This window comes from Osmia bicornis, chromosome 11, assembly GCF_907164935.1.
Source record: "Osmia bicornis bicornis chromosome 11, iOsmBic2.1, whole genome shotgun sequence".
Lineage (NCBI taxonomy): Eukaryota > Metazoa > Arthropoda > Insecta > Hymenoptera > Megachilidae > Osmia > Osmia bicornis.
Genome location: NC_060226.1, coordinates 9577128 through 9593973, shown reverse-complemented (window position 1 = coordinate 9593973; position 16846 = coordinate 9577128). Strand labels below are relative to the sequence as shown.

At 33.1% G+C, this 16846-nt stretch overlaps 3 protein-coding genes and 1 long non-coding RNA gene across 13 annotated transcripts; 2 read left to right on the top strand and 2 right to left on the bottom strand.

Annotated features, from left to right (window-relative positions):
* Positions 1 to 3116: 3116 nt before the first annotated feature.
* Positions 3117 to 6804, bottom strand: LOC114878941 (transcription initiation factor TFIID subunit 6-like). Of its 9 annotated transcripts, XM_029193313.2 has the most exons (11): positions 6230 to 6482; positions 6034 to 6153; positions 5786 to 5846; positions 5493 to 5704; positions 5090 to 5408; positions 4614 to 5017; positions 4330 to 4533; positions 4076 to 4258; positions 3781 to 3994; positions 3373 to 3695; positions 3117 to 3283 (listed from the first exon to the last, which is right to left on the bottom strand). In XM_029193313.2, exons 4-11 carry the CDS (start codon positions 5670 to 5672, stop codon positions 3191 to 3193), a joined length of 1920 nt encoding a protein of 639 aa, XP_029049146.1. In that variant the 5' UTR covers positions 5673 to 5704; positions 5786 to 5846; positions 6034 to 6153; positions 6230 to 6482; the 3' UTR covers positions 3117 to 3190. The 9 variants fall into 9 exon arrangements, with proteins under 9 accessions (XP_029049146.1, XP_029049153.1, XP_029049150.1 ...); XM_029193320.2 differs by lacking the exons at positions 6034 to 6153; positions 6230 to 6482 and adding an exon at positions 6719 to 6804 and having other exon boundaries at positions 5493 to 5715; XM_029193317.2 differs by lacking the exons at positions 6034 to 6153; positions 6230 to 6482 and adding an exon at positions 6719 to 6804.
* LOC114878943 (E3 ubiquitin-protein ligase ZNRF2) lies at positions 6762 to 10818 on the top strand. 2 transcript variants are annotated; one of them, XM_029193326.2, is made up of 5 exons: positions 6762 to 6951; positions 7066 to 7477; positions 9406 to 9501; positions 9604 to 9709; positions 9791 to 10818. In XM_029193326.2, the coding sequence occupies exons 2-5, from the start codon at positions 7099 to 7101 to the stop codon at positions 9846 to 9848; spliced, it is 639 nt and encodes a 212-aa protein (XP_029049159.1). In that variant the 5' UTR covers positions 6762 to 6951; positions 7066 to 7098; the 3' UTR covers positions 9849 to 10818. The 2 variants fall into 2 exon arrangements, with proteins under 2 accessions (XP_029049159.1, XP_029049158.1); XM_029193325.2 differs by having other exon boundaries at positions 6763 to 7477.
* On the bottom strand, positions 7434 to 11911 carry LOC114878944. Its single transcript, XR_003789831.2, has 3 exons — positions 11478 to 11911; positions 11248 to 11339; positions 7434 to 7517 (listed from the first exon to the last, which is right to left on the bottom strand). It is a non-coding gene; the product is annotated as an uncharacterized LOC114878944 (long non-coding RNA).
* Positions 11912 to 11991: 80 nt separating this feature from the next.
* Positions 11992 to 16824, top strand: LOC114878940 (exportin-4-like). The gene is made up of 12 exons (XM_029193311.2): positions 11992 to 12160; positions 12688 to 13077; positions 13158 to 13431; positions 13522 to 13961; positions 14051 to 14309; positions 14371 to 14624; positions 14755 to 15194; positions 15258 to 15547; positions 15631 to 15806; positions 15874 to 16127; positions 16197 to 16425; positions 16517 to 16824. The coding sequence occupies exons 1-12, from the start codon at positions 12110 to 12112 to the stop codon at positions 16802 to 16804; spliced, it is 3345 nt and encodes a 1114-aa protein (XP_029049144.1). The 5' UTR covers positions 11992 to 12109; the 3' UTR covers positions 16805 to 16824.
* The last annotated feature ends 22 nt before the right edge of the window (positions 16825 to 16846 follow it).

Here is a 16846-nt window from a genome sequence, read left to right as displayed (position 1 = left end):
GAGGAATCGCGGTTCTCCCGCGGGAACCTTGACCGGCTGCGCAGTAGGTAACCGTAAGAGATAGCGCTGCGCAGTAGATTTTTTATAAAGAGGCTTTACCCAGAAAGGCTGGATTTGACCCCTCTTGACGATGACCTAGTTAATTTTTTAATTGGAGCACTTTTAAGTTTGCTCGAAAATGTGTTCCCCGAGGAATCGCGGTTCTCCCGCGGGAACCTTGACCGGCTGCGCAGTAGGTAACCGTAAGAGATAGCGCTGCGCAGTAGATTTTTTATAAAGAGGCTTTACCCAGAAAGCCTGGATTTGACCCCTCTTGACGATGACCTAGTTAATTTTTTAATTGGAGCACTTTTAAGTTTGCTCGAAAATGTGTTCCCCGAGGAATCGCGGTTCTCCCGCGGGAACCTTGACCGGCTGCGCAGTAGGTAACCGTAAGAGATAGCGCTGCGCAGTAGATTTTTTATAAAGAGGCTTTACCCAGAAAGGCTGGATTTGACCCCTCTTGACGATGACCTAGTTAATTTTTTAATTGGAGCACTTTTAAGTTTGCTCGAAAATGTGTTCCCCGAGGAATCGCGGTTCTCCCGCGGGAACCTTGACCGGCTGCGCAGTAGGTAACCGTAAGAGATAGCGCTGCGCAGTAGATTTTTTATAAAGAGGCTTTACCCAGAAAGGCTGGATTTGACCCCTCTTGACGATGACCTAGTTAATTTTTTAATTGGAGCACTTTTAAGTTTGCTCGAAAATGTGTTCCCCGAGGAATCGCGGTTCTCCCGCGGGAACCTTGACCGGCTGCGCAGTAGGTAACCGTAAGAGATAGCGCTGCGCAGTAGATTTTTTATAAAGAGGCTTTACCCAGAAAGCCTGGATTTGACCCCTCTTGACGATGACCTAGTTAATTTTTTAATTGGAGCACTTTTAAGTTTGCTCGAAAATGTGTTCCCCGAGGAATCGCGGTTCTCCCGCGGGAACCTTGACCGGCTGCGCAGTAGGTAACCGTAAGAGATAGCGCTGCGCAGTAGATTTTTTATAAAGAGGCTTTACCCAGAAAGCCTGGATTTGACCCCTCTTGACGATGACCTAGTTAATTTTTTAATTGGAGCACTTTTAAGTTTGCTCGAAAATGTGTTCCCCGAGGAATCGCGGTTCTCCCGCGGGAACCTTGACCGGCTGCGCAGTAGGTAACCGTAAGAGATAGCGCTGCGCAGTAGATTTTTTATAAAGAGGCTTTACCCAGAAAGGCTGGATTTGACCCCTCTTGACGATGACCTAGTTAATTTTTTAATTGGAGCACTTTTAAGTTTGCTCGAAAATGTGTTCCCCGAGGAATCGCGGTTCTCCCGCGGGAACCTTGACCGGCTGCGCAGTAGGTAACCGTAAGAGATAGCGCTGCGCAGTAGATTTTTTATAAAGAGGCTTTACCCAGAAAGCCTGGATTTGACCCCTCTTGACGATGACCTAGTTAATTTTTTAATTGGAGCACTTTTAAGTTTGCTCGAAAATGTGTTCCCCGAGGAATCGCGGTTCTCCCGCGGGAACCTTGACCGGCTGCGCAGTAGGTAACCGTAAGAGATAGCGCTGCGCAGTAGATTTTTTATAAAGAGGCTTTACCCAGAAAGGCTGGATTTGACCCCTCTTGACGATGACCTAGTTAATTTTTTAATTGGAGCACTTTTAAGTTTGCTCGAAAATGTGTTCCCCGAGGAATCGCGGTTCTCCCGCGGGAACCTTGACCAGCTGCGCAGTAGGTAACCGTAAGAGATAGCGCTGCGCAGTAGATTTTTTATAAAGAGGCTTTACCCAGAAAGGCTGGATTTGACCCCTCTTGACGATGACCTAGTTAATTTTTTAATTGGAGCACTTTTAAGTTTGCTCGAAAATGTGTTCCCCGAGGAATCGCGGTTCTCCCGCGGGAACCTTGACCGGCTGCGCAGTAGGTAACCGTAAGAGATAGCGCTGCGCAGTAGATTTTTTATACAGAAGTTTAAACAAGAAAACGTAGTTGAGGCACTCTTAAATGACGTAATTAGTTTATATGTATCCGTTAAAAAGTGTCCCTTAATAAGGGTTTTACGTCTCAGCAACAATGATATACGAGGGGAATTGAAAACAAAGTGTGTAAAAAATGCATACAATTTTATATAAATTTAAATAACCTTTATTACTTTGCATTTGTACAACCATGTCAGTCCTTAAATTATCTTAAACCTACATTTGTAGTATACAAAATAAATAGAAATTTAATGATATATTAACATTAATTCATGTCAGTTCAATTGTTGTAATTGTTTGACAACAAACTTGTATTCACTTCATGCACTTTAATAAATAAATCATTTGAAAAATGCAACTGAGTTATTATTTAATTTACCCTATTTCATTTCTGAGTTATTTAAGACTCGTAATTTATTTGCACAGCTATTTATTTAATTGTTTTAAATTCTTTTATCATGTTAGTTATTTAATGCAAGTACTAAATTTCGTTGCGGGGTCTTTGACACCCCAAAGATAGCAGGTCGATAAGTAGAGAGTGCCACCGGTGGTGCATCGGGGTCCTCGAAACCCCAAAGATAGCAGGTCGACAAGTAGGGAGCGCCACCCGTACATCGGGGTCCTTGACATCCCAAAGGTACCGGATCGATAAGTAGACAGCGCCAGCCGGGCATCGGGGTCCCTGACACCCCAAAGATATCAGATCGATAACTAGACAGCGCTAGCAGTGCATCGGGGTCCTTGATACCCCGGATGCCATAATGTCGGTATACAGTTCACCCTGCATCGGGGTCCCTGAAACCCCAAAGATAGCAAGTCGATAAGTAGACAGCGCCATCGGTGTATCGGGGTCCTTGACACCCCACAGATAGCAGGTCGATAAGTAGAGAGCGCGACTTGTGCATTGGGGTCCCTGACACCCCTACATGATAAATCGATATGCAGTGAGCGTCACCGATGCATCGGGGTCTCTGATACCCCAGATGCCATAATGCCTCGGGGTCCCTGACACCCCAACATGATGGATCGACTTATATTATTTTATTAAAATGAATTACGATTTTTAGTTTAGTAATTATCTTATATGTTTTGTTATTCTTTGTCATTTAATAAAAGTAAACGTATATATGTATAAAGTATATTAATATTACAATATTATTTCTGTACACTGTATTAGTAATTTTGTTAAATATTATTATCACTGATAGGAATGTTCTTCTTCTGGGCTCAGCGAACATTCGACATTTTGTTGGGTAACGAATACATTCTGTGCTTTTGTTGCTATATTTCCCTGTCATCAGAAGTTTTCAATAGTTATTAAATTATTAAACTTCCAAATTAAGTATATTATATAATTTTTGTTAATATAATATACAATACCTGAGTCACCGTAGTAGTACCATGGTTGCTACTAGACATACAAACAACCACTAATTTCGGTGCATTACTTTGTATATGGGTTTTCTGTTGAGTCACATTAGTTTGAGCTATTTTAACTTGTTGCTGCGATGGTTGTTGTTGCGGTTGTGACTGAGATTGTTGTTGTATTGCACTAGTGTTAATATTTGTAGCGGTTGGAGTTTGAGATCGTGATTGTAAGATCACGAACTTTTGTCCACCGCTCGTAGTAGTTCCACCGCTAGTTCTACTTGTACCGAGCATAATTGTACGTCCAGTTTGTTGGCCAGGACTAGAACTTGTCACTTTAATAAAAGATAAGAAATAAATTAAGAATAGATATAATCAAAGGAAATATTTATACTTTCAAATGACCAAAAATAACATTACCAGCTTGTACAATAGTTTTTCCAGTGCACGTAGGACCTTGTTGACTTGTCGTTAAAGCAGTTGTCGATGCAGTTGTTGTTAAAGTTACCGGTTGGGTACGAGCTTTTGCAACTGCCGCACACAAGGCAGGACCTATATAGCCATAATCTTGTTTGTAATCTTCCACATAATCTGGTGGAGATCGTATTGTTTTTAAAACGGGAGCCACTGACTTCTACAAAAATGTATTACAACTTGGTATCAATTTTCACAGAAAAATGTAATAAACATTGTATAGGCAGAATGCAACATTTACCACAAGGAGGGTTTTTATATGACCTGCTCCATTTTTATCTACACTTGACAAACCGGGACCTTCGATACATGATTCGATACGTTCAGAAATTGATTTAATTTTTGGAATAACCAACGCTTTAATTACTTCCGGGCCTAATTCGCACAATCCTTCGATTGCGCCATAAAGTGATGCCAGCGGTGTCTGGAAAGTTTGCAATCATTAAAATTTTATTGCTAGTTTTTTTTATACACGTTGCAATCCTCCTATCATACCTGACTGTTTTTAGCCAATGCTTGACTAAACATTCTGGTTACTCTGGTCTGTACATTATTCGTAGAAGTATTAAAATTTTTACAAATTTGAGCCATAAGGCGCGATGCAAAATCACGAAGAGCCCAATGATTGTCTACTTCTGGTCTCATACACAACTGTCGTGAAACTATACAAGTCGCAATAGATGGTATCAATTCGTGCAACTATAATTAAAATATGATGTTAACCAAAATCAATTAACTGTACATTACATATTAAAGATAATAAAACTTGTAATACATACGTATTTTTCTAGATACAGGCTAGGATTGTCCAAAAGAGCTTTAACCATACGCATTAGATAAATGAGAAGTGCAAGATTATTTTGCACTACATTAACACGTACACCTTCGGCGATAAAAGTGCACATACGTGCTAACATTTCGTGTAAACCAGGATCAGCAGAAAGAGACTGAAGAGCTTCAGCTCTTCGTGCTTCATCTGATCCAACACAAGCTTCTGTAATTTCTTTATAATATAGTTGCTGTTCAACACTTAACTCATGGGTAGCCAGCTGTTTGACATGAACAGTTTCTACATTACGTAATTTCTGACTTTTCCCACCGCCTCCAGGTTTTCCAACACCAATATTTTGGCTCTTATTTGTAAGTTTACTAGTTGGATCAACACTTTCTAATCTTTGAATATCTATTGTATCATAAATTAATTAATGTTAGTATTTTATAAAATAAATGTTTGTATGATATGTTAAATTATTACCCTTAGAGACTGGAGGTGGATTTTCTGGTATAGTGGGTTGAACACCATCTATGCAAAGCCAATGGGCACGTAGTGTAATTTCTAAAGGTAACTTGGGCCACGTTTGTCCACTAGACATAGATATTACTTCGTTAAGATCAATTTCTTTTTCCTCCACAAAGTGTAATTCACGACCACCGCCGGAAGCAAAACGAAATGGTACATGGTCCTTGGCAAAAAATCCGTAAGTTGGTTCAATGTTCTTAATTTTTAAAGCATGATCAATGTCATACGTTGTCATACGTTGACGTTTTCCGTGCCTCATAAATTTTGCTGCATCCTAAACATCAAACATTCAAACAAAATAAATTCAATACAAGTAACAGATGGCGCTAATACAAATGTAGTTTAAAATTACACAAACCTGTATGATTTCTTTAAGTCTATAGCTTACATCTTCAGCAAGATCTTTAGCAGCTTCATCAGGAAAATTTCCAACACCTATACTTTCTGCAATTACTTTTATTGATTCTTGCGATAATGTAGTACCATAAATGGATTCACTTTCATTCATCTTTAATATATTTTGTTTATCACATTCCATATAATGTAAACTGAAAGCCCTTCTCTAAAACTCTATGTATACACTAGTTATAAAAATGCATTAAATAATTTGGAATATTAACTCCAAAATCAATATGTTCACACTATACTTACGCTATTATGTTTTAATTACAATCCTAGTCATTGTTACTGCTACGAATATAAACACTGATTCCTAAAAATGAATTTTACATATAACATATACATAACTAAAATTCCGAATTCACAGTATGTACAGTGTAATTAATCAATTTCTTTCGATTTTAAACTTGTAGTATTATATATTAAGTATTAAGAAATACAATTTATCTCATAAAATTTAATAATAAACCTTAATCTGTTAATCTTAAACAAACCTGTACCTATATACACACAGCACAATTGCTTCGGTGTAACTGTTCATAAGTGGTGTCACCATAGACTAAGTAAGAGATAGACCGATCAACCTTACGGGAATTTCAATATATGTTTGTATTCAGATTCTACAAAACCGTATGAAAAACTAAGAACATTTCTTTGTATACTTATTGTGAGATTTTTTAAAATAATTGAACAAACATTTCATTTCATTACAGGTTTCCCCATTTAGGCGTACTCTAGGGACTTTGCATCTGTCCCTTTTTGCCCACCGAAAGGTTGTCATTACTGCCAATTCTTTCCCGCGCCATTTTCAATTTACATTATTCTGCTTTTCGTGTTACATTGTTCCTTTGCTCGTTACATTTTCTTTTCTTACATTATTTCCATACTTTTTATTCTTCTTTCCTGTCTTTCTCTTGCGCCCCCTTTTAGTCGCCTCCTACGACAGGCAGGGGATACCGTGGCTGTATTCTAAACCCCCCAGCCACAGGGGGAAATAATTGAATGAACAACTTGTTCACATAATTCTTATTTAATAGATAGATCTTTACTCTAAATTAATAAATAATTATGAAAAATTATAAAAATATTATTATATACGTATATATTATACACCTACGGACGTTAAATGTTAGCGTTTAGTATACATACTAGGAAAATTTTATGTGTGAATTAAACTATACATACCCAACATAGCAGCTGATCATTGTCTTCTAGGAAGTTTCTCGCAAGATGTCGGGGGGTATTTTGCGTGACAAGCCGCTAGTATGCTTTTGGACGATATGACTTGCTCTCTGCGGTGCACGTCTACAAAATTCCGGCCTATATTAAATCCTAAAGGGCTGTAATATTGTCGGAATAAACATTATTAATTTTGACTATTCTTACAACATTGAAAAATAGAAAAACTAGGACTATTTGTAAGAACTGTGTCAGTGCGTGTATCACTGCCAAGACCAATTATTTGGAATATTAATTTTTCATGTGATTACGAAATAGAATTTTTATATTGGACAGAAATACTTTTACTATAGTTGGAAAATACGTTACCACTATTTAAAATTGGGATGGGAGCCAAAGCAAGTACGGTGGCACAATCTGCTGGAGGCAATGGACAATCCTCTACTGGAGCAAATGAAGCTGCGATGCAAGGTTTTTCTATGCTTCGCTCTCTTCCTGGAGGTGTTAGCATGTTACAACATCAACATCAGCAAGGAAATCAATCACAAACCTCTAGAGTATCTGGAGATAGTAGACAGCGTGCTCGTTCCTTAAGTTCAGTGCCAGATCTTTCTTCTGGCGAACAGAGCAGTCTTGCTTCTTCGGTAGGAGTTGGAGTTGGTCAGGCACTTGGTCTACCACAACTTGATTCAGATGAAGCAGATGAGGATAGTGGTCGGGTATATGCAGCCCATAGCTTGCCTTCTCATATTTGGTCTCTTAATGGTACGTTCATGAATTTAAAGTTACTAAATGATTATAGAATCTAAAATCATTTTTTCCTTAATAGTATATTTATACATGTTTTCATTAATATATATTACAATAAATACATGTTTACATTCATATACACAAATATATATGTATGTATAAATGCAAAGCATTTGTGTTATTATTGGTCAGTATTTTTTTTTTTAACTGAAAAGTATATGAAAAGAAAAAATAAATGAAACATTTCAATAGTAACAATGTATTTAAATGTTGAATATGTTATTGCATCATATTTTATCAAATTGTTTTGATAGTCCTCGTATGAATTAAAAAAATATAGCATCCTTTTAACAAAAAGAAAATTAAAATCATCTATATGTTACAAAATTTATTATAAATTTGGAAATTAATTCAAATTTCACTATTCTTAGTAAAAACAATGAAACATTCTCTTATCAGTTGGTGCTAGACAATAATAGTACATATTAGAATACATATTAGACTAGAATTAGAATCATATATTAGAATGAAACATGCAGGTATTTGTGTACACTCAATATCTAGATATAAACATATGTACAAAGTGTACAAAAGTAATGGTCATAATTTTTAAAACAATTATTTGTAAGAAATACAATTTTCCTATAATAAACTATTAACATTTTTACAGAATTTAAATAGTTCTTAGGTACAAGATGACCCTATTTCAGGCCTTCAACACTATAGGGCAGAAATGGCTATCTGAAATCAAGTGTAGGTCTAGCCTACTTCTATTTTATATCTATGTCCTCTTCAATGTGTATAGATTATGGTTTGTATGTAATGTCGAAAACGTTGGTAATTATCAGTAAGTATAATTTTTCAAAAAACATTTATGCAATAAGAATAATTATTTCTTATGTATTACATCAATTTTATTTAGACATAAGGCTGTATCTTGAAAAATGGTATTGACGATTACCGACGTTTTTAACGTCGTACACGGATCACAATCTATTCATTGTTTTCTTAGGAAGCTATTCTACATAAAGAAAGTAAACTTGGACTGCGATTATTTTACTAACATAATTTAGATTTGAGGGGCCTGATGATAAGGATCTTGCATTAACAAGAAACACTGTAGTGTCGTCACGACCATTACTTTTTTAATACCCTGTGTGTAATTAATGCACACACGTGCGTGCATATACAATTTATTACTATAACATATGAAATTCATAATTTAATAACGTATAGATAAATCATAAATTAGTTGATAATATTATATAGTACATTGATGGAACGAGGAAGTTTATCATTTGTTATGTAATTCTATATTTATGCGCGTCTAATATGAACATATAAAAAGTCGAAATTTGATGCTTTTCCATATATTATTTTTAGGAAAAAAAAGAGAATTTTTTAAACATTTAATATTCAATAATGTTTTTTAAATACATTACATGACTTTCTTATTACGAGGATATCTTCTTTTCATTAAATATGCTTTTCTACAAGTTACACATTGTTGTTTAAATATATATATTTTTTGAATTTAAAAAAAAAAACAAAAGGGAGGGTTATGTAATGATATTTTGTAATGATAATCGTGGGTGAAATAAAGGGCGTTTGTTTGGCGCATGTTGTCGAAGTAGTTGGCCCGGTAACCACGTATATAAATCAATTGTGATCTAACGTAGTTCAATAAATTTTAAATTCCGACTGTAAAAAGTAATAATTTTTAAAGATGGAATATCACAACTAATTATATGTGATGGGTAAACTAAGGTTATGTAGGTTTTATTATGGGAATTATAATAAGTTCATGTCTAAATGAGGCTGAGGCTGAGGTTGTTCCAGTAAATCAAGTGAGAAGAATTTTGTATGGTATAGTTCTCCCTAGTTTTCACAGCAATTCATTTCTGTGTTAAAACCATGAATAATATATTTATTTTACATTTAAGGTCTAAAATGTCCCGTTTGTTCCAAATTTATTCTACCAGATGATATAGAATGTCACCTGGTCATGTGTTTGACCAAGCCACGTCTTAGTTATAACGGTAAGTTCATGTCTTCTGCTTTTGTCTGATTTTGAAATTCATATTATTCATTTTTTATTGAATATTTATTAATATGTAATTTTGTATTATTATCTACTATAGAAGACATATTATCTGACGAAAAAGGTGAATGTGTTATTTGTCTTGAAGAATTACAACCTGGTGATGTTATAGCCCGCTTACCTTGCCTTTGTATATATCATAAAAAGTAAGTTTGTATGGTAAAATTAAGATTAAAAGAAAATCTATTAAAAACTTGATAATAAAGTAAAATATTATTATTTTTCAGTTGTATCGATAAATGGTTTCAAGTGAATCGTAGTTGCCCTGAACATCCTGGGGATTGATTTATACCCTTTGAACTTAGAAAAGCACAATGTAACTTGTTAATTCTGAAGACTCTCATCTTAGTGGGAACGAAGTCGGAGGAAACGGAAAAAAATTAAAAAGCTAGTCAAGATGGCTGCTAGTCATCATGGTGGTTGGTGTATGCGACTGACTGAATGGGACATACTCAATTTGAACATGAAAGCAAACATTTAATTAAATCCTTGATTATATTATCTGTAAGCAGGGGACTTAAAAAATCGCCATAAGATTCAACGACACACAGTGCTAATATGTATGTGTATCTATAATTAATCTATTACTGCTTTATAGCTTACTATCAATTGTACCATATTTATAAATTTTACTTAGTTTTATATCTTGAAATCGAAGTAGCATTAAGCAAGATCGTATATTTGTTATTATTACGTACTTTTTTTTTTTTTTTTTTGGAAAAGGGAATATAAAATGAATATTATAATTCCAGAATAACGATTAGAAAAAGTTTGTATTAAAAGCGTTAATTGTAATTTTATGGTTTCATAATAATGTTTCATTTTTGTTGTTTGTTGGGGAATGTATATCAGAAAGGATATTTTTGATACTTTCATAAAAGGAAGAGTTGGTATATATCAAAGTTTTAAGAAACAGACTTTTATTAGAAATGATGTTGATGTAGTAATAACGGTAAAAAGTTTAGATTTAAATTTATCTTTACTAAAATTACAACTATGTGATAAATTTCATTTACGTTTTTAGAAGCTAGAAGGTCTCTAAGGATGGAATGTAATTTACTATCAATTACAAGTTAGTTATTTCATAATTAATATCTTTTTTATATGATAAGTGTTAATATAACTCATAGTAGTTTTTATAACAGAAATGAATATGGTCTGTCAATTTTCCAGTAATATACTCGTTGTATATATCTGGATTAAACTTGTATCATACAAGATAAAAGGTTTAATAAAGTGAAAATTCCAAACCAAATATAATTATATAAATTTAAGAATTCAATACAATTATAATAATGTAAAAACAAAAATTTTATGTCAATGGGAAAGTAAAAATTCATTCCACGTTTTAAAATTATAAATAATGAACACTGTTATACTATTATTTGCAAATTTTTTCATCTATGATATTCTTGCAAACAATTTGTATACTTAGAAGTCACAATATAATTTTGTAGCTTCTGTTTTTAAATGGTACCAAGAGAATAAATCAATTCTTTTATGAAACAATGCTATGTGAAATATTTTGTCATTTGAACCATTTTATGTATAAACAATTTTATTCACTTTCTATATTGGTTTGTAGAATATGTTTAAATGATATATATTTCATATGTTCTTAAACTATACAGAAGAATATGTAATTTGTATATATGTGTTTTAAAACTAAATGAAAATTTCATACCTTATGCAACATTTTTTTTGTCATCTTGTAATACTTTCCAAACATGAGTCTCTCCTTAATTCATTTTGTAGATTGATATATTACCGAAAATCCTACAATTTAATATATAATTAAGAAATATGGATAATAGAATAAGTCTCAAATCAAATTTTCTCGCGCAAATAAAATTCAACTTGTGCACCATCTATACAAAAATGACGGAAACTACACGACGAAAAGAAGCTACTTACCGATTTATCGAACAATCGATTCTTTGACAGTCGGTAAATTACACGATAATAGTATAAATTTATATTATATTACTTCAAGAACTTTGATGTTAAACATGAGTCCTGAATATACTGAAATGAATATATGCCTTATTGAGGGTGGCGTTCTTTAGGGACTTTACATCTGTCCCTTTTTGCCCAACGAAAAGTTATCGACCAAGCACATTATCGCGCCATTTTCAATTTACATTATTCATGTTACATATTTCTGTACTTTTAATTTCACTCATACTTGTCCGTACTTTTTAATCTCACACTCTTTCTGTACTTTTAACTCCACTCATCTTACTCGTTCCTTTACATCCCCCTTTTAGTCGCCTCTTACGACAGGCAGGGGTTACCGTGGCCGTATTCTAAACCCCCCGGGCCACAGGGGGAGTGCAACGTGCAACGACAGAAATCCTACACTGTGTATCCCTGTGTCCGCTCTTATTAGATTTATAGTCACTGACAGGAGTACGTATAACTTTTAGTACATAGTGCCAGCAGTAGGAATTGCGTCTAAGTAAATTGTATGACGGATGTTATTCATTTGTTAAACTTTGCTTACAAGCGATTATTTTAACTTAGGAAACGTCAGTATTTTATAACAAATGGCAGAACAATTAATGAATGAATTGGAAAAAGCAGCTCAAGTGATTTTGGTAAATTTAAGGTTTTTTTAACGTATTTCAATACTTGCATGGAGCTTATAGTAAATATATTTTTTAAACAAATTCTGCGGGAATAATATGTATAAATATTGTAGAATAAAGTAAAAATTTAATTTAATTTAAAGCATTTAATTTAATAAAAAAGAAAATTTGAAGAACTAATACTTAATGTTTTAAAATATAAATATGTATTTAATTGTAATATTTTTAATTGTACTGTAACTAAAATATAATCTATTTTACTTTTGTAAAATTATACAATGTTTTTTTAATTATATATATGTATATGATATGTATGTTTCTTTTGTCATACATAATATTATTGAAATAAAATAAATCAGTTGTATGAATAAATAAAGTGTTTAACAATTAATACAATCCAAAGTATTTGAGATCTTTACAAATTTGCTGTTTCCATTTAATAAAAAAGAAAAATTTATTAATATTTTTCAGAACATTAGGAACATAAATATTAATTTGTTTGTATGTTTACTGTAATGATCAGATTATATTTTCAGGCACCACCGAACTTAATTTCAACGCAACAACGTCGATCTGCGGAAGAAGTTTTTTTAAATTTTCGGAAAACTAAATGTCCGTACGAGCTTTGTCGACAAATTTTGGAAACCAATACAAATGATTATATTCTTTTTGAAGCAGCCGGTTTAATAAAAATAGCCCTAATACGAGAATGGCAAACATTACAGAGTACTGTTGTTTCCTCTTTAAGACAATACCTTTTACACTATGTGATAAACAAACCAAATTTGGCTCCGTATGTCAGAGGAGTCATACTACAAGTAATTGCAATTATAATCAAAAGTAACAGTATCTTTGACAAGGGAAAGGAAAGGCAAGATATACTAGGGGAAATTGAAAACTTAATAATGACTGCTGACTTGCCAAGAGTAAATAAGATTAATTGAATAAATATTATTACTTATATAAGTACAAAAATTTGTTTTGTTACATTTTATAATATTTACAGAAACTTTTAGGATGTCATCTTATCTCAGCGATAATGCAAGAATTTGCAACCAATTCTAAATCAACAAATATCGGTTTACCATGGGGATTACATTTTGAGATAAAAGGAGGATTCCAGTCTGTTGATTTAAAAAGGATTTTTAAATTTTCTATGGGAATAGTCGACGAATTGATTAAGAAAGATTTGGAAGAAGATGCTGTAACTCTTCTTAAACAGTTACTTCCAATTTTGGAAAATATACTAACTTGGTCGTTTCTTCGTGATAGAGTTATAGATATCCTTTCTTTAGTACTACACGTTATTCAATATTCATTGTTATTATATTTTAATTCATTATATATTACTTTCCTTAACTCCGGTGCACTGCCTATGATTGAATTATTTCAGGAGTCAGGCAATCCTGCATTGAACTTAACCACCGATTGGCAAGATATAATATTAGTTCCAGCTGTATTGGATTTATTTTTTACATTATATTGGAAAGTACGAGGACATCCGCAATTAGCTTATCATGCGAGAACATGTTTAGTTCGTTTAGCAAGTTTAAATGGTGCAAAGATACCTCGCGAAGTAGTGGAACTGCAGTATCTCTCTAATTATATGGAGAGATTTTTAAAATTGATAACAAGCGTCGATATTATCGACCAAGAAGCGGTTGGGATTGCTAATATAATAAAGACGCTATTAATTTTCTTTAAAACAAGTTTGTATAATCATCTACCCGAAGATATGTTCAAATCGTTTTTGGAACAATTATCGCGGCTAACTTGTTCGTTTTTAGAAAACGCAGCGCAAGAAGAATTGGTAAGTAATATTCTGAATTTACATTTTCCATAGAAGAAGAAGAAGAAGAAAAAAAAAAACTTATATAACATATAAAACATTTTTTACAGTCAACTGTTGGTGACTGTTTGTACACAGAGGCTTTAGATGCTTTGTTTGACGCGTGGGCGTATATATTGTCTGGAAAAAATAGGTATCCTTCGGAATTTTATAAACGAAGTTCCAGCCAAATATTTGACATATATCTTCGGTGTCACTTATCACCACCGCAAGGTATAAGGAACGTCGAGGACAAGGATCTTGAAAAGGAAGAACATGATAACGAAGAGAATGATAGGGAGAGATTTAAGGAAAATTTGCAAATAATTGGTAAATTTTTACATATATACTTACACATGGATACATATACTTGTAAATTTTTTCATTTTAGGACTTTTTGGTAGACAAGTACCGCATCATTCTCTTCCATTATTGGCACAATTAATAGAAGATCGTATTTCTAAATTACGTGAAAATCTTAATATGTTAGTGGGACAGACTGAATCGTTAAAAAATAATTGTATGATTAAGTTGTACGAAGATATACATTGGTTAGTGCTTATAATAGGTAATATACTTTGCATGGAATCAGATGGTGAAGTTGCTTTAATACCTTCTGCGATAACGACCTATGATATGGAACAGGTTTGTATAATAAATAAAAGTTTTCACTAAGAAAAATTGTAACTAACTGTCTGCAATTCATTTTATATTCGGTTATTAACAAGTATATATTCATAGATAAGAAAAAAATCTATGTAATAACATTTTTTAGGTGCGTCAAGGAAAGGTTGATTTAAACCTTACACTACAATTTTTAGCATCCTCCGAAAATATTTCAACAGATATTAATATTAATACCGAATCGGTAGATCATATCATACGTTTAGTCGCCGATGTTTTTCGTTTGTGTGCCATAGAAAAAACAGCAATATCTATTCATTTAGATAGTATATTAAGTCCTGAATTAAGTTGCACCATCACTTGGTTTTTACATAAATGGTCCCTTCATTACCTATTACCACCAGAAATTCATTATTTTAAAATATCAACTACATTTATACAAGCATTTGGGGAAGATACGGCCGGTGCATCGTGGGCTGTTAATTTTTTGCTAGAAAAAGTAGAATGCAATATCAATGCTTTCAAGAGTGAACCGGCATTAATGAATGAGACTATAAACTTGTTATTATCGCTCGTTGAGTCGCCAAAGAAGTACGTATAATACAGTAAAGTAATATAATTAATAAATGATTATTAAAACGATCATGATTTCAGAGCCACTTATGTACGGAAGTCTGAACGATTTGGCAATATTTTAAATTTAGCTACAAAAGGACAATATGACTTTCCACAGGTAGTTAAAAGAGGATTAATGCAAGCAGTAGGTCAAGTTGCTGCTTCAGTTCAAAACTTAAACGAACAACACTCTTACTGGACTGAAATTTTACAATCATTGTTAGATAGATTGCCCATAAAACAAATTACCTCAGATGAAAAATTTTTACAATCTTATCATCAAGAGGAAGTAAAAGTTCAAATTATAGATATTTTGGAACGTCTTATTGGTAAAAATGTTACGAACTTTTTATCTTGTTAATATTTTCAAGAGGTAGTAATATATTATGAAAGAATTTCAATTTTATAACAGGGGTTGGACAAGGTTCACAACGTTCTGGACTACTATTTCAACATGTATATCCGGTACTACGCGAACTTCCAAATTTATTATCATTATATCATAATTATCACGAAGTAGTAGAATTAATTTTGGAGTTGCTCTGCGTATATACAAAAGAAACTGTAGCTCTTTGGAATTTATCAGAGGTAAGATTATCTTTACTACTGTGATAATTGACTGTGATCAATAAATTTATTAATTTTATGCTTCTAGACTGAAGCTGCACAAATATATGAAATATGTTTAGGTGCAATACAAAGTTACACGCGTTGTAACGCTAATCGACTGAGTGCAGATTCAACTGTAGAAGAAGATAATTATGAGGATATTTTACTACTAATGAAATTGTTAATGAATATTGAAGACGCATTCAAGGAACGAGCAGTAGATGCTTTTTTGTGTGGCTTGAGTATGCTTGTGCCTACAATGACTATAGATTTATTAAAATTCCCCCTTCTGTGTTCACAGTAAGTACTACAATTATTCATTATTATAAAAATATGATCAATCACAACTAACGTGTAATTTCTTTATAGATACTTTAAAATGATAACAGTGCTCTGCGAACTTTCTCCTGAAAAAGTACTCAATTTATCTCCTGAACTATTGCAGCCACTTTTGGCATCGGTAGAATTAGGTTTATTTTCTTTCTGTCATGTTGTATCCACGATATGCTGTAACATCATTGAAATCTTAGCAATTCAGATTTACAAAGACATTTCAAACGGACGTCCGCGAAGCCAAATAATGATACCGTTTTTAAATGTAAGTCGTGATCCTTTGAAGTAAATAGAGGCATTGTTAAAACAGTGTATGATATATTTAAATTGTAATTTTTTCTTCTTTACTCTTTTAGGTACTTATTACTGTTGTTTGGTCACAAGAAATTAACTCGAATCTTATATCGTCCGTGGATATGCCATTATATTACTTGATATGTTGTTATCAAGACGAATATCAGCAAGTTGTACAGAATATTTTATCTACTCAAACGGATCAAGAAATTGCAGAAAGATTATCGGCTGCTTTTAGACGGTTGACTTCAAATATCAAATGGGACACTGACCATTTGAGTAAAAATAGATTTAAAAAAAATTTTGACAGATTCATTACCGATGTACGTGGATTTTTAATGGTTAAATAAAGTATTTTTTGTCCTTAAAACGGTGTTTCGATATATCTTAGA

What these genes read in the sequence shown, in the direction of transcription:
- LOC114878941 (XM_029193320.2), bottom strand. Translation starts at nt 5,672, where the DNA reads ATGGAATGTGATAAACAAAATATATTAAAGATGAATGAAAGTGAATCC. An exon ending in CATTGGCTAAAAACAGTCAG is followed by an intron (nt 4,259 to 4,329) that starts GTATGATAGGAG and finishes CAAACTTTCCAG; the next exon opens with ACACCGCTGGCATCACTTTA. An exon ending in GTACTACTACGGTGACTCAG is followed by an intron (nt 3,284 to 3,372) that starts GTATTGTATATT and finishes TTCTGATGACAG; the next exon opens with GGAAATATAGCAACAAAAGC.
- LOC114878943 (XM_029193326.2), top strand. Translation starts at nt 7,099, where the DNA reads ATGGGAGCCAAAGCAAGTACGGTGGCACAATCTGCTGGAGGCAATGGA. An exon ending in TCATATTTGGTCTCTTAATG is followed by an intron (nt 7,478 to 9,405) that starts GTACGTTCATGA and finishes TTTACATTTAAG; the next exon opens with GTCTAAAATGTCCCGTTTGT. An exon ending in CTTTGTATATATCATAAAAA is followed by an intron (nt 9,710 to 9,790) that starts GTAAGTTTGTAT and finishes ATTATTTTTCAG; the next exon opens with TTGTATCGATAAATGGTTTC.
- LOC114878940 (XM_029193311.2), top strand. Translation starts at nt 12,110, where the DNA reads ATGGCAGAACAATTAATGAATGAATTGGAAAAAGCAGCTCAAGTGATT. An exon ending in CTCGTTGAGTCGCCAAAGAA is followed by an intron (nt 15,195 to 15,257) that starts GTACGTATAATA and finishes TCATGATTTCAG; the next exon opens with AGCCACTTATGTACGGAAGT. An exon ending in TATTTTGGAACGTCTTATTG is followed by an intron (nt 15,548 to 15,630) that starts GTAAAAATGTTA and finishes ATTTTATAACAG; the next exon opens with GGGTTGGACAAGGTTCACAA.